At 40.4% G+C, this 25,432-nt stretch overlaps 1 protein-coding gene across 11 annotated transcripts in view; it reads left to right on the top strand.

Moving 5' to 3' along the window:
- FAM13C (family with sequence similarity 13 member C) overlaps positions 1-25,432 on the top strand; it is a 121,351-nt gene that overhangs the window by 65,926 nt on the left and 29,993 nt on the right. For 5 of the 11 annotated variants that reach the window (XM_048946307.1, XM_048946305.1, XM_048946303.1 and 2 more), the window contains 3 exons: positions 12,343-12,381; positions 18,250-18,433; positions 22,638-22,759. In XM_048946307.1, coding sequence (XP_048802264.1) covers positions 12,343-12,381; positions 18,250-18,433; positions 22,638-22,759 — 345 coding nt within the window. Of the gene's footprint in view, positions 1-12,220; positions 12,382-15,586; positions 15,746-18,249; positions 18,434-22,637; positions 22,760-24,784; positions 24,998-25,432 lie in introns of those variants that run through there. The other 6 variants (XM_048946311.1, XM_048946308.1, XM_048946306.1 and 3 more) reach the window with 3 other exon arrangements.

The following is a 25,432-nucleotide window of genomic DNA, read 5'->3' as shown; positions in this document are numbered from 1 at the left end:
ATAAGAAGTATTAAGCATTGGATCGATAAGAGAGAGCAAGTATGGGACCTCCCCATCAGCATGTGATTTACAACATTTCTGTGGGGGTTAATTTGATATATTAATATTCATTTTGTCTTAAATGGGTCTGTTAGCCACCCACAGCAGCTGAGACAGGAGTTTTGGGATGGCTATATAAGATAGGGATAGTTTGTGGGGAACAGCAAAATTTGTCCTGAAATGGTGACTGGATTGTTAGCTTCATAACTGTTGAAGCTGGGTTTGGATGTGGGATTCTTTTTTTTTTTTTTTTTTTTTTTTTTTTTTTTTTTCCCCCCTTCTATATTTATATTCTATATTTAGTGAGCGTGCATCAACACAGCTGTAGTGTTAGGCATAATCCCAGAGCCTTTACAACTCTAATACTAATTTTGTTTCTGGAATGATGTGTGTTGGCCAACTGTTTTTCAGCTTGGTGGCTACCTAAAATTAGTCTGAAACTGTGTAGGTGTTTACATGTGGGCTTGAGAGTCTGGGTTAGAAAATGCAAGCTGTAGTGCTACAAGCATCAGGAAAGAGAGGAGTTACAGTAGCTCTGAATACTTTTGAATATGCCTACATTTAGACTGCAATATGCACTGCTGTGTTTTAAAAAGTACTGTCACTGTCAGCACTTTTGTTAATAAAGACAAGACTGTATTTCCATGAACAACAACAACGATATTACAGTCATGGTCTCAACAATAATTTATTACTTTTCTCACTGGCTCTACTTTTGAAAATGTTTCTAATGACTCTGATTCTCTCAAAAATGGACAGCTTACCTAGAAATGATGTTTTCTTCATGACTGATGTCTTGTTGATTGGTCCTGCATGATTGCTCAACAAAAATTACTAAAATTAGAATAAAAACATCTTATTTTTGCTTCTCTACTGAAGAATATAAAACCAAGAACAACGTTCTCTAATTTATCAAAGAGGTCAGGGAACAAACAATTTGAATTGGAAAATGTGATGATGTCATGAAGAGCACTCAATGTGCTTTGCAACAAAGAATGCCTGAAAAGGGAAAAGCAATTTTCACTGTCCTTTTGTAACAGAACTCTCGCAATTGATAACAACACGGTAAAGCTGCTGCTTTTGCAAATGACTTTTTCATATGTTTCTGCTTCATTTCAGCAGATCTTATGCAGGAAATATTTGAGGCACAAATAGTTTTCACAGAGGCCACATTCATGCAAGAAGGGGTAATTTTTTCAGTATCATCAGCTGTTGTAAAGCTGCACAAGGTCATTGTAGAGAAAATAATTGCTTTCAAATTCTTTTTGATCCCTAAAATCCATTTTTAGCCTGGGATGTGAGTGTTTAAAGAGATAACTGAGAAAGAACACGAGGAAAACATTTTACAACCAAAGGGCAGACTGCTGTCCACTGTGTGTGCTACAATGGTTTCACAGACTTAATGTTCCTGCACTCAGGAACTGGAAAGAACTGTTGAGTCTGACACCAGGTAAATCAAGGAGTAATGTAAGGACCTTGGAGTGGTGATATGAGTGACAGATCACCTGCAGACTACCTATGTCAGAATTCAGATTGCATTAACAGGACAGAGTTCTGCTTCCTAACAATAGAGATGTCCCACACATCCCATGCATGAGGCATGTTTGCAAACGTGCTTGAACTCACTGCTTTCTCAGGATATTTTTTGCATAGCAAGGAAGCCAAGCTCACAATATGAAAGCACACATTCCTAAGTAACGTGCAGTGTGTCAGGAGAACAAAAGCTAAGAGTACTGATAACATGCAGTCACATGAACACTTTCTTAGCTCTGTAACAAAATTAGGTTCTATGTTTTCTGTGTCTCAGAGCACGACACATGTTAATCTATTTTCCTGAACAGCCATCACACAAAAGAAAATGCATTAAATGAAAAGGTAACTTTGAATATTGTGTGTAATGTATCTCTGTGTCTTTTATTTACATTTTCTGTATAGTTCTGGTTTTATTCCACAAAGCTGAATATTATGTAATAGGATTATCTTATTTAATTTCTGCGATTTTCTTTCTTGTCCTGACAGAAAAACACATTCTGCCTAGTGTGTACATTCAGGTAAAAGATTTTCTGTCTTTCCTTTTATCTAAGTTATATGCATGCTTAATAGGGAGAAAAAAAAGTGTTGAGTTGAACACTTCACAAACTGCTGAATAGCAAACTTATCTGTGCTGGGGAGCGATGCATCCCTCTTTCAGGAAGTTAAAATAGTAGGTGGTTGGATTGGAAGCTTGGATAGAAGTCAAAAGAAAGAGGACTACTTGCTGTGAAAAGAAATTAAAACAGCAAGGTAGAAGCTCAGTAGGAGTTGCCCACTGACCGTGGCTAATGCTGACTGGCTTATTCACTGCTTTTTGGTGACATACAAGTGCAGGGGAATATGCCATAACTGATGAGGCTTTTCTGATGTCAACAATTATGATATCAGGAAATTTAATGGTCTGAAGCAGATGTTTTAAGTATCGTTGACTGTACATTAGAACAAATAGATATTTAGACAAAACAACTTGGAAAGAAATAGTCATGCTTTTTTTTTTTTTGTAGTAGAAATGAGAATGAGCAACTGGAGCTTCATAAGCCACTTGAAAACTAGATAAGCTAATGCCCATAAGTAAAACAGCTTGGGAAGGTTCCAAAGATGCCTGTGAGAAGTTGAGGCTATCTTGCTTTTAGACTTGTGACATGAGTGAGCTTAGAAAAGGCCATGCAAATGAACAAATTATATTAACATTTGTCTTAATGACCGCAACAATCAAAATGCAGTGAAATGGTTGATACAGGTATAATAACAAAAGGACTAGCACAAATGGAAAGGTATTACAAAGGGAAAGGAAAAATTCTCACCTGTCTCCAAAGGCATAGGCTCACAGGGAAAACCCACAAGGGAGGGGTCTCCAACCACAGATCCTTGCCTAGTGCCAGTCAGCCCTTGAATGAGGTCTAACAGAGGTGCTGCCAGGCTCCACCCCTTCTGGTCACACAGCTGAATTGCCTTCACCTGTGCTCCAAGGGCCAACCAGGTTCTTTCCCCAGATGCTCCATCAGTGGTTCTGGTTGTGACTCAGCAGTTAACATACAGTGACATAATATACTCTGAAATTAATAAACGTTCATTAAAGAAGTAAGAATCATAGAATCATAGAATCACAAGGTTGGAAATGACCTATAAGATCACCTAGTCCAACCGTCTTCTCATTACCACTGCTACCACAAGCTACTAAATCATATCTTGCAGCTCCTCATCCAGCAACGCCTCTTGAGCACTGCCAGGGATGGCGACTCCATGAGGGTGGATGACGATTATCTTGAGTGTTCCATCCCGCAGCCCATGGGACACTCAGATGATGGCCTGCAGGATGAGCAGGGGCCTGCAGAGCTGGTGCCTGGAGAGCCAGTGCTCATTCCATCAGAGCACAACTTCCCCACTGAGGTCTAGGCTGCGTTTTTTGGTCAACATCCAGAACACCTTGCACCCCTGCTCTTCTGGCTGCAGGAGGAGATCCAGGCAATGTCTGGCGATGACTGGTGGGAGGTGCAAGTGGGACTGTGGGCCACCGTGAACTTCCTTTGTGAGCACGGGCTCGACCAGGCGGCCTTAGTACGGGAGCTGGAGGTGATCACCCCTGGCAACATGGTGTCCTTTGTGCGGTGCCTCATCAGCATCGCCGCAGCCCTGTATGGCCCCCTGATCCGCCGCCAGCTGAACCAGCGTGCTGCAGGAGGGCGGGAGGACGGCCCTGCAGCCAGCCCCAACATCAGCACCTCTCATCAGCATCCTCTGGCACTGAGGAGCTGCTCGGCGGCTCCACTGGGGGACCTGGGCACCCCGGCACCGCCACCGCCATCGCAGCAGAGGAGCCACAGGAAGAGCCAGGGCAGGCAGCAGCTGCGGGCCCTTCCATCCGGAGCTCGTGTGGGGGCCCCATTGCGCCTCAAAGAGGAAGACCCGCAGCAGCCCCCAGGATTCGCCCCCACCCCGCAAGAGGCGGCCCCAATGACGGTGCTAGGCCTCATCCCACTGCCATCAAAGCACGCCTCCGGTGGGCTGGGAGGCCAACATCTTCCTCCCAGCCTGCTGTTTGGAGAGAAAATAAAAACACATTCAGAAAAAAAGAAGTCTCTGTGTTATTGACAAGGCTGTTGGCATTGCTGTCCGTACCCATGCTGCTTTCTCCCTCTTTTGGTCCTGTGGCAGGGTGTAGAATCACTACTTTATTTCCACCACCATACACTGGCACTCACAACAGCACTAACAAAACACGTGTGGTCAAGTTGTGAACCGAAACTAATGCTCCATCTATGATACAGAATCCCAGAAGCATGCTGTGTTTCTCACTCATGTTGCAGCACTGTAGCCTTTTCAGAACAGTACAATTCTTCAGTACAGCATCCCCAAAATGAGTTGACAGTGACAGGACAAGGGGGAATGGTTTTAAACTGAGACAGGAGAGGTTTAGGTTGGATTTTAGGAGGAAGTTTTTCACTCAGAGGGTGGTGACACACTGGAACAGGTTGCCCAAGAAGGCTGTGGATGCCCCATCTCTGCAGGCATTCAAGGCCAGGCTGGATGTGGCTCTGGGCAGCCTGGTCTGGTGGTTGGTGGCCCTGCACATAGCAGGGGAATTGAAACTAGATGATCATGGTGGTCCTTTTCAACCCAGGCCATTCTATGAGTCTATGATCCCTGTTACACCACTACACCAAGCTCCTTCAAAGTTAGGCATATATGCAGATAAACACAATTTGTGAATTGAGCTAGCAGCAAGAAAAATATCACCGAAGTTACTTTGAGGTGCTACTGCTAACATCCTAACATGCTATACCTTTAAATAACCCCCTTCTCAAGTGAATGGGGTTAAAAACTTCGTATGCGATCTTTTGGCTTGCTCTCTCTGAATTTTCTGTGCAAATGGAGATTTCTTATTACATGGAAAGTAGGAAGCAATGTTATTACTAGCTTTTCAGACTTAAATTATGCAGTAATGTGATGTAAAGCTGAATTCATGCCTAAACATCCAAGTGTATTTGTAGAGCAGTTTTGTTTCCAGGTGAGAAGTAGTTCTGGTTATTTATTATGCTACAAGAGCCTTAAGATACAGGTTATATTTTGTAACTGCATTTATTGCTATTATTCTCGTTTTGAGTTTTAGTCATCACTCCTACTGTCACGTGAACAGTAGTAGCAGTTAATCAGAATTCTCTGAATATAATCAAAATTCATAAATAGAAAGTCAATTATGTTGAAGTTAAGTAGTGTAGAATGGTGCAGTTTTACATTTCACATCCTTGATTAGTGTATATTTTAATACTTCATAATCTGTCTGGACCAATTAGATTTTCCTGCAGTGCAAAAAAAAAGCTTAAGAGAAAGTAGGAAGTAAGCTATGAAAAATAATTATTCTAAGACTTGAGGAGCCTGTCTGGCTTTATTCCCAGAAAGTGTTCAGGCACATCAAATCCAAGGAATTGGACCTGCTAGGCTATAAATACTTGTGCAGCCTCCTCAGGTGACATAAACCAGCATAGCACTGTATGGACCACTGGTACACCTGCCTGGTCCTCTGAGAGAAGCCTCTTGCTGTTGTCATCAGAGTGGTAGGAAAGCACACTGTGTTTGGTGAACTGGAAAAAGGGGCTTATAAGGGGTTTGTTGTATGATTCTGCTTTTAGTGTTACCTGAACTGTCCCTCAGACATCACTAGGACTAATCAGCAGTCATCATGTACTGCTCAGTGCATGCTAGAGGAGAAGGCCAGCTGCATGATGAAAGCACATAATTACTGATAATGGAGCTCTTTGATAATGCTAATTGAAGTGGTTTTGCCTATATGTCACAGAGAATAAACTCTGATATCAAGCAGTGTTGCAACCCAGTTTTGTTACGTGATTTCTAAACTGGTTGAGATTTCATTATGTATCATTCTGGCTCTTTAAAGCATTAAGCTGCAGGAGAACCAATGTGATGGGTACTGCTGTGTTAGTTACATGGGGTACAGTGGTTTGCAAAGTATCTCATAAGTAAGGAGGTTACTGCAGGAAAAAAGGGCAAGTATTGAAATCTTTCAAGTTTGTATGTTGAGAGATGTATGAAAGAATAACTGAAACACGTTTGTACATGCATGCATGTTTATTTGCATGCACGCAGGTTACACAGTTGGATTCCCAGGTGGTAAGGCAGAGTTCTGCATTGGGAATTCTGAGTAAAAGTGTGTGCATGATTTCTTGCTTATTTTTTTCTTTCAGAAAGTAAGCAGATTGCCCAATAGAGTCAACCTTGTTCTAGATGGTAACAGTCATCCCTTGAAGAAAAAGCCAAGGGTTATGAGGGCATCTTCGTGCAAACACTGTGCATCTTTTTCAAGTCTGGGTTTAACTTGAGCCAAACTGATTGTGTGGCTCCACACAATGCAAACTATGGAACATCCCTAGTCCTGCCTTTCCTTGTTACTGATGGTCATGAGGTGTTCCTCTTAATAACTTTACTGTATGTAATACTAATTAATACTGTTAATGTTTTCCATCCTGTTTGTAGGCCTCTAACATAATCAGTCCGGAGTGTAGAGAAGGAAGCATGACCCTACAGTTCTCCTGCACTGTTAGATAGTTAGAACAACAAAGAGGGAGCAGTGTTTAAAAAATATAGCCACCAAAACAAAACAGCAGGAACACATTGGCTGCTGTTATCTAAATGCATTCTTCCCACATGCGCTGCTCCAGGGAAGTATTATCTTGTACAGCACCTTTGCCTATACTTGCCTCTCTTCCTACTATCACAAAGTAAAAGGAGCATAGTGAGCTTGGAACACATCAGGAAGAGAAGTTCCTTCAAAGAGATCATTCGTGCAACCCTGATGTTTCCTTAAGTCAGTGGTGCTAAAGATCAAAGCTTCTTAAATTAAGATGTTTATTTTTTAGGTTAAGTGATCTGTTGAAGTGTTCTGGATGCCTCATCAGAACCAGATGTGTGTGTATTTTTCTCCACTCTTACAATGCTCAGAAAAAAAACCTCATTCTGGATTAGTTGTTTTTTGAGACTAGCCTGATTTTTTTTGTGTAATCTTGCTGGAAATTGTTCTATCCTCCAAGGCAGTACCAAATTACCTGCAGTGGATGACTGCAGTCAAGCAAGTTTTAGTGTCTCCAATGACTCAGTCACTAGCATCAATTTGAATGCTACAGCTGAGTTTATCAGGCAGCTTAGTGCATGCTGGGTAATGATTCTTGGGATTCTACCGAAACTGCTTGCAGAGCAGAATGAGCTTCACAAAGGCATTTGTTCTTTAATAATGAGATTTAAGGTGTAGTTCTGTGTTTCCAAAATAAAATAACAGCACAATTAATCTAGTCTACAGACTTGTGTGATATTTGCTTTTGCTAACTGGCCATGGCACCAGTAGCACAGCAGTGTATGCAACCTGAGCAGTGGAACCTAAGGGGACTAAGTGGCTCACAAGTCAGAATTTCCAGTCTGCAAAAAATTGTGCATTTCTGTTATATTTTTCCTTTTTGATCGGTGTGTGGCTGTGCCTTTTGGACAAGAGTAGGCATATCTCCCTCAGTGCAAACCTGGACATACTCTGGGAGTATGAAAAGAATTTATGGGCACGCTGCTGAGGAGGCTTGAGCAAGGAAGTACTGCGCAGCTTACTTGCTCACTAACATGTCTTCAGCAAATACGGCCCTGAATGTCTGTGCAGTTACCCAATACAACATACCTTATAGAATTGCCCTGGAATGGATTACAACAGCTGTGCCTGCACCTATGCTCATCTGGAGTCTCTTTCTGCATGAGCATGTCTGTGCATTTTAAGATATACAGCAGGATCAGCTGAACGCCTCCTTTTCCCCCAAGTCCATTAACTCAGATGATGTGCTAATTAGGTCACTGAGAAAATCAAAGATACAGAAACTGGGTTGAGTGTTCATGAACCTGCATGTAACTGCAGTATTTTAGTTTAATCTGTCTTAAGCAGTTTTTTGATATATCTGATAGCGTTACCCATAAAAAGGCAGGCTGCATGTCAGGCAAACAACTCATAGAACACTTGAGTATTTTGAGCTGCTTGGGTGAAGCATTTGGTATTTCTCATATAAAAAAAGAGAATGTGACTTCTCTCTCAGTTAACTGCTCCTCTGTTTATGCCTTTGTGATCAGAGAATAGCAGAAGTATCCTGCAGGAACCCTTTTGAAGAGAGGACAACACACTGCAATGATCCACTGTGCTAACCTTGTGCTGCAGAATGATCCTTGCTCTTAGCCCATAAAAATCTGGTGCGTTAGAACAGACTTGATGAAGGTGGAGAGGAGTGACTGCAGAGCCCATCCATTTGTTTTCTGCCTAAATAAAAGTGTTCAGTTGACCTCAGAAGTAGCAGGTCAACCTGACACGCAAATGTATTTTATCTGCTCTTGGTGGGTTTGAATGTATTTCATCTATAAGAGAATATGCTATATATGTGCACAGGTAGTACTGAGCGCATCTGCATTCAGCTACAATTTGAGAGAGAGATAATGGACTGTAGGAGCACTTCAGGGCATTGCTACTTGGCAGGAACACACGTACTCAAAGGCAAACAAATTTGCTCAATATTTTTATGAGTCTCTGAGCTCAGCTGGTTCTGGCAGAGATGACTTAATCCAGAGAGGCAGTAGGGGAGAGCTCATTCCAACTTTCCCTTTATTTGGGAAATGGAACATGAGTAATGTCTTCCCAGACAAGAGGGAGCCAATGCAGTCTCCTTGCCATGCACAGCATGTCACACTGCGTCTCTCGTGTCCCTCCACTGCACCATCTAGTGCAGCTCCCTCATATGGCATAACCATAGTGTGAAACACAATTGTCTCTGGTGCAGCCATTTCAGCACAACCGCTCTGTACACTGTGGAATAGCAAATAAAGTAATAATCAAGAAAAAAGTCTCACAATAAATGCTATACTCACACTATAGGATTGCACTGAATTTGTCATTAGCAGATGATATATGTTAAATACAAAAGTACTAACTTCCCAGAACATTAGAGAAGTGAAAATTCTTTGTAAACCAGTAATTTCCCCTCTAAACATTCAGGTTAGTTCCCAGCACAAATCCTTCATGATTCAGTGCTTAAGGTTGGAAGGTCTCATCATTTGCTTGTGTCAGAAATCTTAGGAGAACAGACATTTACTCAGATGAGCGAAGTCTAGAAATTGTGGCTAAGATTCTGCTGCAGAGGTGAAACCAAGCTGCCACAAAGTCTGCAGGTAGGCGAGCATTTAGGCAACTGCAGATTAACAAGTTTCACCATGTCTCCTTCTTGTCTGGGCTTTTGGTCTTGATTGTTCTCCATTCTGTTCACCTGTAGCCATAACTGCTTTTTCAGGTAAATTACAGTGTGGCCTCTGCCTATATGATCACATTCAAAATGTCTCACTACCTCTCTCTTCTTTCATAGTCTTCTGCAACTAGACCATACCATCGTTATATAGAATTCATTGGCTGATACATGTTTATAATGCCAACTAATCTGTTCTGAACTCATGAATGCATCATTTGTACTGAGCATGCCTTTATTACATGCAAAACTGAGCTGGAGACCAAGTGACTCCCATCGCACTCTTCTTCCTGAGTTAGCAGTAATTCTTGGTGAGAAAACAAAACAAAACAAAACAGGAAGAATGGAATTTCTATACCGATCTACTTGTCATCCATAAAAAGACCATATATTACTCAACTTTTAAGAAATGAGCAGCAACATATTTCGGAATCCTGCTATCTCCAAAATATACGGAGACTTTTGAGTTTGGAGTTTTCTAGCATTCTTGATATCAGCCGAGAGCCAGCATATGGGATGGTGAAAACAAAACTATGTACTTTTAAACAAGGAATTGTTTTTCCATAAATACAGAATAGAAAAAATATGAGTCTTTAAACTGCTCAACATTTAAAAAAAAAAAAAAAAGAGGAGAAACTCATATGAAAACCTTTATTTTAAGGATAAAAAGTTGTATTCTAATTACTTCAAAATGTAAGGTACTTAAATGCACACCTTACTTTACTGAAGTATAGCTTACTTTACATACAGGTGCATAATTATTTTCTTCAGGATTTAGGATGATGAAAAAACTGAAACATCATCTGAAAGTGCTGACAAAGTATATCTGGCACAGTAACTCCCAGTATGTTGAAGAATGGTGTTTTATAGCATTTCAGGCCTCACTGACTTTAACTTGACTGCTGAAAACAAGGAGGTAACAGCCATATTGTGCTTTCCCTATATATTTGCACTTGGAGCACAGAGGGAAAAGACACAAGTTCAAGCGTGTTTGGTGCTGGCTCATTATACAGTGTATGGTCTCACCCCGAGCACATGGGAAATGTGAAAGGACGGGAGGTAGCCATAGGCGCTAGCCAACATCATCTGTGAAAGATGCTTTTCCCTTTCGAGAGAAATTTCTTCCTTCTGGGAGTAAAAGAAAGGATGTAGAGATATTGTGGGTCTACTGTAGCTCTCTCCCTTGGGTTCCCCCAGCGGAAGGTTGGCTTCATCTATATGATGGGAAGATTAGCTCTGAAACAGGACCCCAGTTTTAGCTGGCCTCTATTTTCATATATTTATTGATGTTATTCTGTTTTATGTGAAACTGTTGTGTTGGCTTGGCTTTGTTTTGTTTTTCTTTTTTTCCAAATGATTTCACATTCTCGGAGGAAAAGACTATCCTGTAACACTGGTAGAGCATCGTCTCTAAAATAAATGGAAGTTTGTGAGGAACCTGACATAAACATAAAGAGCCTAGAAGAGATTTAGTAATGCCGAAGTTCATACAAACAGTGTAAGAGATGACATTTTAAACTTGGTTTCAGTTTGAAGCATTTCTGTTTTACAAAGTGGTCTTCAGTCACGTTCTGTTACTGGTAATAACAAGGCACTGCAATATGTTTGCACAGGGACTGAATTAGCAGAGAATTTGATCTTAACACTAAGAAACGGAGAAGTTATGTTCACAAGATCATTCTGTTTTCCCTCTCCTTCTTGTGTGCGTGTAGGAAGGGAATGGGAATAAATGTGTAGTGTCTCTTTAAGATCTACCCTAATCAATCTTTGATGCTTGTTAATGTGATGTTGTGATTAAAAGCTGTGATTCCTTCTTCATTTTTTCTATTCATCTCCTCTCACAAAGTCTGTTTCTTTGTATGGCAGAAGTCCGTACAGACTGATCCCCAGACAATTTGTGCCGTGAAATAAATTGCTATATTTACAAATATAGAAAAGAGCAAACACATTGTGCAAGCAGGTAGAGAGGCTGCGAAGAGATGAAGATAAGGCACACAGCCAGCACTGTTTGGGGGAGAAGGGAAATTGTCACTTCTGTGGTCGTGGCTGCTGCTGCTGTGATGTGAGCTGCTGTGAGGAGGGGATGCAGCACCTCTCTGTGTTCCCGCTCCACTGCTGCTGGGGGATCTGTGCTGCCATTGTCACAAATAGGAGTGCTCATAAGATGCTGTTGTCTGCATTACCCTCTCCTCCTCCTCCCAGCTCTAATATGTCTCAGTGAGAACGGATTTTGTTTATTTTCTGCTGCTAAGATTTCAGAATGTTCCAACCCTTCCGACTGGATTTGAGAGGTGTTGTTTAAGGGGGAATTCCACCACTGCCTCAAAACCAGCCATTTGCTGTATCCTGAGCTGACCCTTCTTGAACATATTACATCAAGTCTGAAAAATTTTGCTGCAGGAGAGCAGCAGCCTATTCCTTTCTTAGAAATGGTTTCATCTATTCCTTGCTGTTTGCTTAATAACCTTTTGCTACTTGAACTGCCCTTTCTCCCAGATTGTTTTTTCATTGTTTCCCTGGGGTCTGACTATGAGCTGAGTGTATAAAAGACTTCCAAATGAGAAGAAAAAAACCTCCAGATATTTTAACAGTCCTATTTCAGTAAACAAAAATAACACTGTGTTTGATTAGCCAATTGCAATCATTTAAAGAACAGAGTGCCAAATATTTTTTGTAAACCCATGGCTTTTATTAGCAGCAGCGTTACTGTTGTAAGAGAATATGATCCTTTTCTGAGCCTCACAGGCTACCTGCATCCTCATATTTATTCAAAGCACTGCTGGATGGGCTTTGTAAGTGTTGTAGGGCTAATCCCTGTGGTTCCTCGATTATGAGCATGTGCAGAGCAGCCAAAGGTACAGTCGCGCATGTAGAGCTAACACACACACAGACTTGCCTTGCAATGCCATGTTTGTGCATGTGTTTCTACAACTGAGAAGGAAACAGGGAGCCTGCCTGCCTTGCTGACTTGTCTGATGTTTTCTTGTTTCTGTTTCAGCATTCAGGATAAATCCTTCAACACCACAGCTTTAGCAGAGTAAGTCAACACTTTAAAGATGTGCCTTATTTTTAAATAAGAGTGGTAGAAAATAATTGAAAGTATTCTGTGAGAGGTCCCCAGCTTTCTGTCATATATCTTGATTCAGGTTTTTCTTAATCTAAGTATATTATTGAGACTCTGAAAAGAATTGCATAAAACAGCTGCCTTTACATGTTGTGAGACCATTTAGAAGTAAAGTACTTTTCTGGGAGGATATAAATTTGATGTACATCATAAATGTTTAAATGCATGATTTCAGTGTAGGATAAATCTCCTGTGAATGTATTGCTCATTTCTGGTACTGATGATCTTGACAAACACAAGTGTGTCAGAACGCATGCTCTGTATTTCCTGCATGTGTGAGTAGGAAAAACAATTACTTAAAAATATTAAAAAAAAAAAAAAAAAAAAGACAACACAAAAGCATCATTTAGACAGACCAGGCACCAACAGATTGTTCCTTTGTAATTATTTCCATACAACCATTGAAAAGGTTCTCATCTTTATTGTGATCATAAGGATATATGCACTGATTTTGTTGCTGTTATAAAGAGACAACAGAAGAAGGTGAGGACATTAGAAAGTTACAAAGGCAAAGTCTCTAGGGAGGATTACAAATGAAATGATCTTTTTAAATTCCAGTTTAAAACACTTTAATTTAGATATTCTCTTTGTTATTTTGCATGCTTTTGATTGTTTCAAAAGCTTTTAGGGAAGACTCTTTAGCAGTAATGTACTAAGCAGTGTCTTAGGAAGGAAGTGATTTGTAGATCTGTTGTATATTAGATGAGTTTTACACTGCTAAAATGCCCATAATTTAAAAAGCCCTAGCTGGACTGCGATCTGTGTGCTTAAGTGTCATGGGGATGCATTCTAAAAGCAGGCCAAGCTGTAATTTAGTTTGAGCTATCACTCAGTACTGTCAAAATCACTAAAGGAAAAGGTAAGAAATATTTATTGAGGAGGTCTAAATAATTTTTCTCTCCTACATTCTTTCTCTTGCTTTATTTGATATTTTACATCACTTGCTCTTTCTGTGTGATTGGGTAAATATGGGAAGATTTAATGGGGGATAATAAATCATCAAATCATTTTGAATTGTTTCCACGTGTCCCTATTATTTAAGTGATGAACTGTGGTATGTAAAATTCATAAAAGAATATCCAAATTTCAGGTACTGTATATATATATATATATACACACATATATATTATTTTTTTGTCTCCTTTCCTTTGCACTGTCCCCTGACATCCATCTGTGTTTCCCACAGAGATTCCCCTGACATGGCCTGGTGCTGCCTGCCTCACCCTTGAGGTTTTCTGGGACATGAATGTGATGGTTTTGCTCATTGGAGCTTTGTGTTATCATAAAGACAAGGGCAGAAAGGCTGAGTGTGTGGCATCCCCTGGGAGGGGAAAGGGGTGCAGGCAGTGCTGTGTGGAGCAGAGAGGCAGCAGTGTGGCAGAGCAGGGCTGCTGTCTGAAGGCTGAATCTCTTCATTTAAGCTGTAGTTGGTTTTGTTCCAGGGCCTTTAATTCATAATCTTATCTTACCAAACATAGAAGTAGAAACATGCTTTTAGAAAACAAAGCAGACAGACAACATCCTTCAAAGAACACTGTCCAACTTGGTTTCCAAAGCTGATTTCCCTAGATCCTGTTTAAAGCCTGCCCCAAAGCCTGTTTCTGAGATCTGTTGAGAACACACAATTGTTACAGACTTCAGCACTCATTGTTTGTGCTGTGACCATATCTGAAAATAGATTTCTTCTATTTAGCAGAATAAAGAGAGAGCTTGCCATGCAATGGTAGGCATTCCTATTTGACTTTGTTTATGTTGAAGGCTGGATGGTATACAACCAGTGAAACAATACTTTCAGGAACATATCTCCAGATAAGGCAAGTGCCTGGGGCTGCTGTGTTCCCAGCAAGCCATGCATGCAGGCCGATGGAGAAATTGTTCACAAGAACATCTTAAAGGTCAAGTTTGCTAAAGGAAGCAGTTTTCCAGCTATACTGAAGTGGTTGCTATTGAAAGGTGAAAATGGAAAAAAAAATTAAAAAGACATTCCCACTAAACCGTGTCTGGAATACAGAGGCACTGCTAGGGAGACAGAGCAAAGTCTGTGTAGATTGGAATCCCAGTCTTTATGTCAGTGGCCAATGTCCTGCCCATTGTAAGCTTCAACCCCTGTAGTTTTATGCCTTGAAGCTGTTCATGTGTATACTTGATGTTTCAGGATTGAGTAAGATGCTGCTGCAGTTTTTCTGCTGATGACATCTAGTCCACATGGCCACAAGCTTTTAAAAAAATATATCAAACTCTTGCATATCCCTGTAGCTGTTAAAGACAGGTGAAGTTGCACAGTGAGGTTTAGAAATGGAAGGAGAGGAGGGTGAACGTGTGTGTGCTCATATGCGCAAACTGGTGTCAAGAACACATAAGCTCCATTTCTTAATGAAACCAAGGTGAAAACACTCTGTGCTTTCATGGTGACCATTTTCATTATATCACGAATTCACCTTTTTAAAAGTCCTACTACGGTCTTGGCCTTAAGCAGTGTCTTGTGTGAGTGAGTTTTGTCAGTTAATATTTATCCTTGCTGATAGAAAAAAATCTATTCACCCTTTCAGATTTGGTGCTTCTGAACTTCCCCACAATTTTTTTCATTGCATGATGGCCACTGTCTTGTCTGATTTATTAGCGCTAATCTTTTCTATCTACTGGTATCTTGTGAGTCAAATACATTTTGTCATGCTCAGTTGGAGTATTTGTAACTTGTCTTCATTTATGACTGTACTAGATGCTTACTTAGGCTTTCTGCTTCTCCAGCTCACCCTTATTACAGGCAGCTGAGAGCAGGTGATCCCTTGGCATACTTGCCCAAGTTAAGAAGTACTCACACAAATATGCACACATGGACTTGGCTGTGTTCAGTTGCCCACCATCCTTCCAGAGGGAAGGGGATAACAGCACCCACTGCAGGAATATTATGTGATTAGGTGGAACATGCAACTGTAGGTATGTATTCCAGTTGCATGCAGCAAAAGCTTTCATCCAAATGATGATCTATTCAGGAAGTGTGAACACTTGAGTGTCCCTTTAAATAATTTCTGCAGCAGTCAGGCTTTTGACAAAAACAGGCAGAAGACTGGTGGGGAAGTGGAATACATTAAAAATCTTGACATCAAATTGCAATGCAGAGCTCTGAAATTATCACTTAATGTGCTCTGTCCTAAGCTGGGCAGCTCTTCTAAAAATTTAATAAGTCAGCAGAAGTACAGCCTGCTTCTCCCGTAATGAAGAGATTCTTCTGCCAGCTGACTTCCAGTGATCCAGGCCTACTTAGTGCCTGCACCCTGTGAGTATGAACAGAGGGTGAGGAGTGGGCCCCAACTTCTCCCCAGAAATAATGCCTGGGAAGGGTATGTGCTTATTTGTTGGGAGTCTGTGCAAATACATGTATATTTATTTGAAGAAAAATTGTTTTTTGGCTTTGCAGTTGTTTAATTCTTTAAAGTTAGTGCCCAGTATACTGCTCATCACCAGTATTTTGCATATATATGTAGAAATTCTCTGTTTGATTATGCAGTCCTAGGGCAACTGTGCTGTTTTTTACCGAATGGGATGGAATTGATTATAATTTTTCATGCATTTTAAAAAATTCTGACAGTTGCCTTTTAAAGATTAATGATCATTTTGTAGTTTATGTGGGGATGCCATTCCCTGCTGCTCAGAGCACAAGGAATGACTGCTCTACTGTGGCTAATGTTTTTGTGAGTCTGGGAGAAATTGTCTCTAATTATTATTGTGTTACATGAAGTATATTTTAAGAAATTCGAGCTCAGACTTTCTTGTAATTTTCCCAGTAACTTTTGAATTCTTTGTCATCGTTACTTTCAGCTGGCTGAAAAAACGTATGCCAAACTGTGTACAATCAACACTTCAAATCCTTTTCTTCCTCTGAGATTGAGACTTAGAGATTTAGATCTGTGGAGAAGCTGTGGCATTAAAAGAAACCAGCCAAGGTGTGAGAAAATGAAATGTGTTTATGCTTAGTTTGAGCTACACGGTCATGATTATTGAAAGCTAAATTTCTGCAGTAGCAGAAACTATTTATCAGCAATTATTTTGTATCCATTTCCAAGGTGTGATGAGGATTCAGATTCTGTTTGTGGAGCTCACGCAGCCAGTTCCAGCCCCAGGTATTCTACTGCAAATTTTGTCTGAAATACACTGGCAACAAGTAAAATCGCCAGAGTGCATTTTTTAAATCGTTAGAAAGAAACCTTTATTACCAAGAGAATGCATAATCTCTAAGGTATTACCTGCTGTAACTATTACTACCTTTGGGAAGTGCATTTTTGTTGTAGATATTTATGTGTAAGCAGTATAAGAATTAAATATTTTTATATAAATAATTATATTATGTTCTATGTTTCTTAACAATTAGTTCCATTCAGGTGCAGCTCTGATGCTATTACATTGAATTCTTCTGTACAGCACCCGATACAAAGCAATAATAAGTGGAGCTGTGTAACTGTGCAAGGATATACACATTGAAGAGTTCTTGTGGGGGAAAAAAATCCTTCAGACTAATTTAATTGAAGTATTCTTGACATATGAGTCTCTCATTGCTGTGTCCGTCTGTTAATTGCTAGATGATGCAACCTTTTGGAAACATTCTTTGAATCAGACAATACCTTAAATTTAGCAACATTTTACATTGTTGGAATGCCCATAGGATATACAGCAGCCTACCCTGTAACAACTGCCTTGGAGGACACTTGCAGAAAGCGTGGGCAGCAATGGTTTTAAGTCTGTAAACACCCTGCAAGCATCCATCTGGAGGCTGTTGGGTCACAGATGGAAAGTGAGTTTGGCAGCTCAGAATCCTTAGGTTAAAATGTTGTATTAGCAAGATAGCATTTCTCAAAAAAAAAAAAAACCAAACCCTAAGGGCATTTTAATTCAGTATCCCCTAGAATCCCTTGGTTTTGTTAGGTGCACACCAGGAAAGAGATAATTTCTCAGTTAACCCTTATTTGACCAGCTAAAGCTAACATCTAGATTCCCCCAACAAACTAAGCAGCAGCTGGGGACTTCAAAGCAGTAGTGCCCATCTGCTCATCCTGCCAGCTGCACAGGCAGTCTTGCATCCCTCAGGGAATACATTAATCTGCCAGAGATTGGGTTGGATGGGTGCAGATAAGGACAGAAAGGTCTTCTTCAGGGCAGGTTTTCACCCCGTAGAGTAGGCAAAGTTCAGTGATTTCCAGAATATCCATGAACAACGTCTATTTAAACCAGCAGAAGGGGGACTGCAAACTGGTAGCACATTTTAAATATTCCTTCTATCCAAACATCTCCCCTGTTTTTCAGATCCTACTTTGTGTGTAACCTTCCTTGCTTTCTGTAAAAGCCCTCAAAATGTTAGAAAGTGTCAGACGGGAAGTGTGTCTGAAGGGAGAAATTACTCTACATACCATCATTTATGTGGGATTATAAATCAGCGTGAAGCATTGGGCAGGGAGGGGTCTGCTGCATGAACAAGTTTCAGGACTTATTTGGGGAGTATGAAATGTAGCACTGAGGGCAAAGAGTGCCTCCAAAACTAGTCTTATTCAAATGGCTCCCTAACCGAACAGGTAACAATATGAATGGCAGTTCAGCTTCTGAATTTTCAATAAACAGTAGCCTCTTATAATCATTTTACTAACATATGCAGTGTTTGTTTGGTGTATAGATAACAGCCTCATAAAATTAAACCACCATGAGTAACTAAGTTCTTGTTGATGTTCTTCATAATGTTTTGACAGGTGTCTGAAGTCCTGTCTAACGGATTTCATTTTAATTCTCTTACAGAGATGATGATAACAAAGAAAATTATCCAGACAACACAGCTATCTTAGAAGAAAGGTGGCCGCCTTTGCAAGATACTCAGCAGCAGAAGGAGCAGGCTTTGAAGCCTGACATGGGCAACTTGAAGCTAAGAAAACCTAAGCCTGTCTCAAAGTTAGAAAATGGAAAAGGCCACGAGGAAAGTCAGGTAAAGACTGAATTTACTAATGTCTGAGCAAACACTCATTTTGAAATGCAAACTGAGAATGAAAACTGAAATCCATGACGTGATTATGATTCTACGGTAGTCTACTCCAGTTTTCAGGGACCTGGAGTTCTGTGGCACTCCTGTAATGATAGGCAGTTCCTTGGAGGCAGGGAATTGCAGAGAGGTTGCAGGTGTTGTCAGAAGTGAGTAGAGAACATATCTCTAGAAGTACAAATCTCTTCAGATTACCTGTGACTACTTGATTAAATTCTTCCTGTTTTATTTGAATGAGAATCTCTTACAGTAGTATTTTGTCTGCTTGTGGAAAGGTTTGATATGTCTTACTTTCTGTTTTTCTCATGCTTCAATAATACCTATTCCAAAAGACTACAGAGTCTACTACTACTGCTCTGCCCATGGGTTTCTTGGGCATGAACTGAGGGGAGGAGAAATGTAATTTTTCTAAAAGCTACAAAAAAAAGAAGAAAACGGGTATAAATGAAGAAGCCTCTGCAGCCAATGGTTCATATATATTGCTGCATTGACTCGAGATTTACCACTCTGCAGCATTTCCTGGTTGTGCCTCTGTTCCCTCCTGCTGTTTCCCAAGTTGTGTCTCATGTGCAGTGTAAAGGATTGAGATCTCCTCCAGGTTTCACTCTTCACCAAAAATATTCCCATGACTGGGACCACTGATGTTAACTTTGGCATACTGGCAGCCTGTAGCAGAGACGAGGCTTGTGAGATGTCTGTAGTTTATCTTTTCTTTTATGTTTGCTGTATTTGGCTGTTTTTTGTCTCTTCTTATTTGTGGATGGAAATTTGTAGAGAGCTTTCTGAAGTGCTTTGAACTCTTTACAGACCAGGAGTGATTATGATCCTTTTTTTTTTTTCTTTTCCCAATTTAGAATGAGAACTCATTGTTTAGGATGGCATGCCTTTCATTTGAGATGAGGAATGTCTTTTTGGATCCTGAAACAAAATCAAAAGCCAGTAACATTCTAGTGGCATTACCACAGTCTCTTTCAGAACATTGGTATCAGCTCTTTCCCTAATCTTCTTGCATGCTTTTTCTGGAGTTTATCCCCAAGATAAGTAATAAAGTACTAACTTCTGCATCTTTTTTTTAATTTTGTAGATGTATTGTATTACTAGGAAATACTATGTAGGCTGCAGGTAGATGAGATATACCTGCTTATTGGCAGATAAACGATTGGAAATTTTGCCCTACGAAGGGCAAATGGAGACAGAGTTGTGAGGAAGTCATAAGAAAGGGCAACATCTGACCCATACATCATCTCTTGCTCTTTCAACTACTTTCAGTCTGAGTCTCCTGTCTGCCCCCTTCCTATGTCATGCCTGCATCTCTCACTCAAAGACAGCTAACACAGCACAGATTTGCTGCTCCATAGTATTTTATGTATCCTAAAGATGTTAAATGAAAATGTTTTCTTTCATGGGAAATTTTTTGTTCATATATTTAGACTGTCATAAAATAGCAGTGCAACTCAGATGTGTAGTCTTGGGAATAAAACACAGTATCAGGCAAATAATTTTCTAGGGCTTAACTTTGGAAAAACAGGATGTTTAACATGCCTGTGAAAAACAAGGCTCCACTTGCAGAAGTGCTCTGGAAAGTGTTTGTTTTCTGTGTGGAGTTTCTCACTGAGATCCTTGTTGTGTTGTGACCTTCAAAACCCTACTAGGACAAATGGCAAGGAATGGAAAGCACTCTTTCCTAATGCTTTCGCTATCATTCACCTTTGGTGCACAATGATCATAGAACCACCAAGGTTGAAATAGACCTACAAGATCATCCAGTCCAGCCATCACCAACAGTTCTCACTAAACCATGTCCCTCAACACAAAATCCAAATGTTCCTTGAACACCTCCAGGGTCAGTGACTCTACCACCTCCCCAGGCAGCCCATTCCAGTGCCTGACCACTCTTTCAGAAAAGTAGTATTTCCTAATGTCTAGCCTGAATCTTCTTTGGCACAACTTGAGGCCATTCCCTCTAGTCCTATCACCAGTTACATGAGAGAAGAGGATGATCCCCAGCTCACTACAACCTCCCTTCAGGTAGTTATAGAGAGCAGTAAGGTCTCCCCTGAGCCTCCTCTTCTCCAGACTGAACAATCCCAGCTCCCTCAGCTGTTACTCATAAAGCCTGTGCTCCAGACCCCTCACCAGCTTTGTTGCCCTTCTTTGAACCTGCTCCAGGGCCTCAATGTCTTTCTTGCAGTGAGGGGCCCAAAACTGGACACAGTACTCAAGGTGCGGCCTCACCAGAGCTGAGTACAGAGGCATGATCGCTTCCCTGCTCCTGCAGGCTGCACTGTTTCTGATACAAGCCTTGATGCCATTGGCCTTCTTAGCCACCTGGGCACACTGCTGGCTGATGTTCAGCTGAGCATCAATCAATACCCCCAGGTCCATTTCCTCTACATGGTCTTCCAGCCACTCTGCCCCAGGCCTGTAGGGTTGCCTGGGGTTGTTGTGGACAAAGTGCAGAACCTGGCATTTGGTCTTGATTATCTTCATCACACTGGCTTTAGCCCAGCTGTCTTACCTGAGACAGTGCTCTCAATATATGAGTATATGAAATGTATTTTGCTGAAGCAAACTTATGACTTGAATGCAGCTTTTGTTTTGCATCTTAACTGGACTGAATATCTTTGACACATTAACTTAAATAGCCTAACATTAAAAAGATTATTAAGATAAGCTTCCATACTACCCACAGTTCTATTTTTATCAGTTTTAATAGCTGTTGTGGTCAACTTTTGAATCCAAGCAGATGTAAACATGAATATTTATGCCCCTGTAAATGCAGTATGGACATAACCTGTGGCTGGACACACATGGTGTATCTTAGAGGTAGCACATGACTGCTGCCTCTCAAGTACCTTACAGTGTGATGGTGACAGCTGCCTCTTCCTGAAAATAGATTTCAATGTTATCAGTATAGATCTCATAGGCCAAGTAGGAGAAATTAATGTTCTCTAATTCAATAAATATCCTGATAATTTATAAGAGGACTTTGGCTAAATTAAATCGTAATAGTATAGTTAAAATATCATCACAAAGAGGAAGTAAAAGGCCAGTGATTGTTTTTTAAATTAATTTTCACCAGATCTTTTTACGAATTCTTTTAGTCCTCCAACTTCAATTTTGAGAGGTAGTTCCTGAATATTTCTCCTAAGAGAAGAGCCCTTAGGCAACTTCCTTACATTATAAAACTTTTAATAAAATTTACAGTTTTTAAAAAGTGTGATTTACTTTTATTGAAGTAGTGTACCTCTAAGCAAACTTCATTCATAATATTCAAAGATGGAACAGACTACAGAAATAATTAAAAAAAACACAATGATGGTTTTTGCAGATATAGAATGACCCCAGCACTCCAAGTTCCCATGCAAGTGGTCCTACCCCATGATCAGACCTTCAAGCTTCTAACTAAGCTTTAAAAATGAAGCAAAATCAGAAATATTTCAACAGAGGAAGTGAATGCTTTTCTTTTGCAAAGCACTCTGTATTTCAGTTTGGAAACAATTAGAATAAAACATTGACTGATAAAAACTAATTAAAAAAAAAAAAAAAACTGATTTAATTTTCAAACAACTTCGTTAACTTACCTGTTGGCAATGCAAGGGAGATATTATAACCCATTTTATAGGTAAGGGAATTAAGACATGCTGAATAACTCGTCATACACATATAATCGGTATTTGGCAATTTAAAGTAAAAATCTTTCTAATTCCTAGTTCTGGCCTCAGTTTGTTGGACTTCTTTATTTTTTGTATGGCAAGGTGGCTGATGTGGCTTTTTTTCCTCAGACTTTCACTAAGAGGAAGTAATTTCAATTTAAATGCAAATGTATATTTAAACAAAAAAATATTGACTGCTGTGTGTAGCACCTCTTAGCTCATATTCCTACATCTGTTATCTAATACACAACAAACGGCTTACAATGGCTTCTTGTCTGCTTTGGATACAAGAAGTCTTTTTCTGAGAATGAAAATGCTGCTTTATTTAAAACCTTTTTGTGTTTTCCAGTTGTTTGCAGATTATTTGCAAAAAATAACAATGATCTACAAATCAGAATCCAGTTTCACGGACCTCTTTCTTTCTTAAAGCAAAATATTCAGCTACATTTGATCAGCACTGACAGGACATAGAATATTGTTGTTGTTTCCTTCAGGAGCTGGAGAGTTCATTGCCAGGCCTCCCAGAGCGGCAAGGGAAAGCAGGATCCTCAGCTAATGACTGTGCATGGAATGTGGATTTTAGATGCCAGGAAGCTGTTGTGAGATTTCAGCCAAGGTAAGCTTTGGGATAAGAGAATGCATTTCACTTCTAATTAACTGTAGGGAAGGCTAATTCATTTGCTGTCTGCTGTATAAGATATTCAGACTCCTGTCTCCCATTGGCGGTTGTATTCAGTATTTATATGCCAAGAACTGTTTGGAGAAAATGAAAGGGATGAAGATAAGAATGCAAATTTCATCCACCTTTAAATCCCCTATATTGCAAGCTGCATGAACATCCTTGCTTCAGAAATGTCTGTTCCTCTGTGCCAAGTTTCAAAAATATCTCAACTCTTTTATTTTTACTGTTTTTTCCCAGTGCTGACTTGCCTCACTTTCTCAGAGTTGTTTTCTTGCTGAGAAATGGAAATGTGAAGCAGCATACCTGATTTTGGTATGGGTGTACATTTATGTATAGTTTACATTCCTCTTGTTTCAATGCTGTGAATGTACCCCCTTCAAAGGGGAGACATTCAGTCCAGGTATTAGTCAACTTTTGACCAGAGGCAACTCAGGAGAACATGAAGTAACTCACATCTGGCAGCTACATGTAGGTCAAAATTCCATTCCCAAGCCTCCATAGATAAGCAAAAGGCTAGAAATGGGGCTTCAACTCACCCAGCTGATCCAACTTACCAGTAAAGGCTCTGCTGTTATTAAGAAGCTTAGACTGTGTAAATAAGACGGTGCTCTTCACAGTTATCCTTTTTTCGGGCACTGCTTTATGGATTTCACAAGCTCAGCTGTTGTTCAGCCCTGATTTACTGTTTACACAGAGTTTCAAACAGACAAGTTGGAGCTCTGATCTTTATTTCTGCCTGTATGGGAACTGCTGAGTCACAGCCTGAACCTTTGATTGATCACCTGAGGTGAGAAATGATTCAGCCAGAGGAGCACAAGTGAAGGCAATTCACCTGTGCTGCCGGAAGGGGTGGAGTACTGCCGAAATGTGCATGATAGCCTTAGTGCTCTGATTGCTTCCACAGCAGCACTATAACAAGGGACTCTGGCTGGAGTCAGCAGTAGCTGTACAATCACGGGGATGCTCATTGGGTCAGGACAGAGGTAGTGAACATACGGAGCTTGTTGCCTCCAAGATCTGTTTCAAGTCAGGGCTAGGTTAGTTGTGACAGTTGTTCTCCAATTATGTTTTAGTGCTTCATGTGAAAGGAGCCAGTTGCCTTCACAACAGCTTTTAGTAGGCAATATTGTAAGTGATACTAACTTATGTTCTTGGAGGAAATTTTAGCAGCATGTCCGAGCATTTAATTAGCTTTCATGAACAACTACTTTCACCATCCGATGCTTGCATTTGCCACTGAGACACTACAAGTCCTGCTTCTTGGAAAATGTTTCTAATTAGCCCCAGCTTAAGAAACTTGAAGAAACTCGCCTTGTACTTCTCTGATATTCTTAACTTGTGAAAAAAATCACACCAATTTATTTTAAGGAAGAGAACAGTGAGTTTGGTTATGAATGAGTTAGACCTACATAGCAGCTCTGCTGGTAGGAGCCCTGGGTTTGGATGGGTAATGAAATGTAATATTAGTTAATTTCAATTGATGATAGAAATGTATTGAAAGAAAAGTGGATTTTAAACATAAAAATCAGAGTAGAGCGTGCATGAATGAAACAGCAACTATGGCAAAGTTCTCCTGTCCACTTCAAAAGTTCAACCTTAGTTTTTTGGATGTGAAACCATTGCTCACTATGCTGTTTACTCCTGTATGATATCAGGGTAGCTCCTTAGGAAGCCCATTACTTACAAGTGCTATTTCTGTTAAATAGAGGCACCTGGATTTATTATGCTAAGAGTTGTGAAAATGTAGTGATAGCATCTGAGGTCTGGCCATCTCATACTTTGATTGTAAAGCAAAATGAAGGTGACTTTACTCCCAAATTAGGGACTTTGAGCATGGAGTAAACATGTTAAGTTGTGGTCCTTAGTCTCATGCACACACTGTATTCAATTTAACTGTCTTAGCCATCTTTAGAAAAAACTTTCCACTACCTGGATGGAGTGAAGGACTTTGAATTACAAGTGCTGCAGTTATTGCTTTCAAGTCTGAGGTTCACTCTGGCTGGTGACTCCTCAGAAGAGCCACCAATAGCTTGCCCCAGTTCTTTACCATTAACAAGCTTTGATAGGGCCTTGTCATTGCGTGCCCTTGTCTCAGTTTGTGTAGATCACTGGCTCCTGCGTTGGAATCACAGAACTGGCTTGTGCAATGGACTGTGAAACACAGCTGCCAAGGTACATCGTGCTTTGTTTTCTGCTTTCCCTGTTCTGGAACATGGCAAAGGTTAAGCATTCAGGCTTGGGCACAGCTAGACTTCGACAGAAAGCATCTGCTAGCCTTGCATAACTTGAGTTTCACCGTCTTCTACTCTGATCTTGCTAGGTTAATGGTAAAGCTAAAAGTCCTTTGTAACACTGCAACTTTGAGGGATCCATAAATCACAAACCAAAAGCTTTCTGCTCTTTTGGAGGAGATGACCACACTGCTGCAGGGGTGCCATGGAGCAGGCTTCTCTATCACATGTGTGGGGAGGACAGGAAAAGAAGGATTTATTTCTGCCTTGTACTAAGAAGAAAGGTTCACTATTTCTAGTGAGATTTGTTCCTTCTGCTTTAGTTTGATTTCTTCAGATTGATATATCTCTGCAATGGGTCTCACTGCAGCTTGAA

This window comes from Lagopus muta, chromosome 5 (genome assembly GCF_023343835.1).
Source record: "Lagopus muta isolate bLagMut1 chromosome 5, bLagMut1 primary, whole genome shotgun sequence".
NCBI classification, from domain to species: Eukaryota; Metazoa; Chordata; class Aves; order Galliformes; family Phasianidae; genus Lagopus; species Lagopus muta.
Note: the sequence above shows the minus strand (reverse complement) of the source record. Positions and strands in the feature narration are given on the sequence as shown.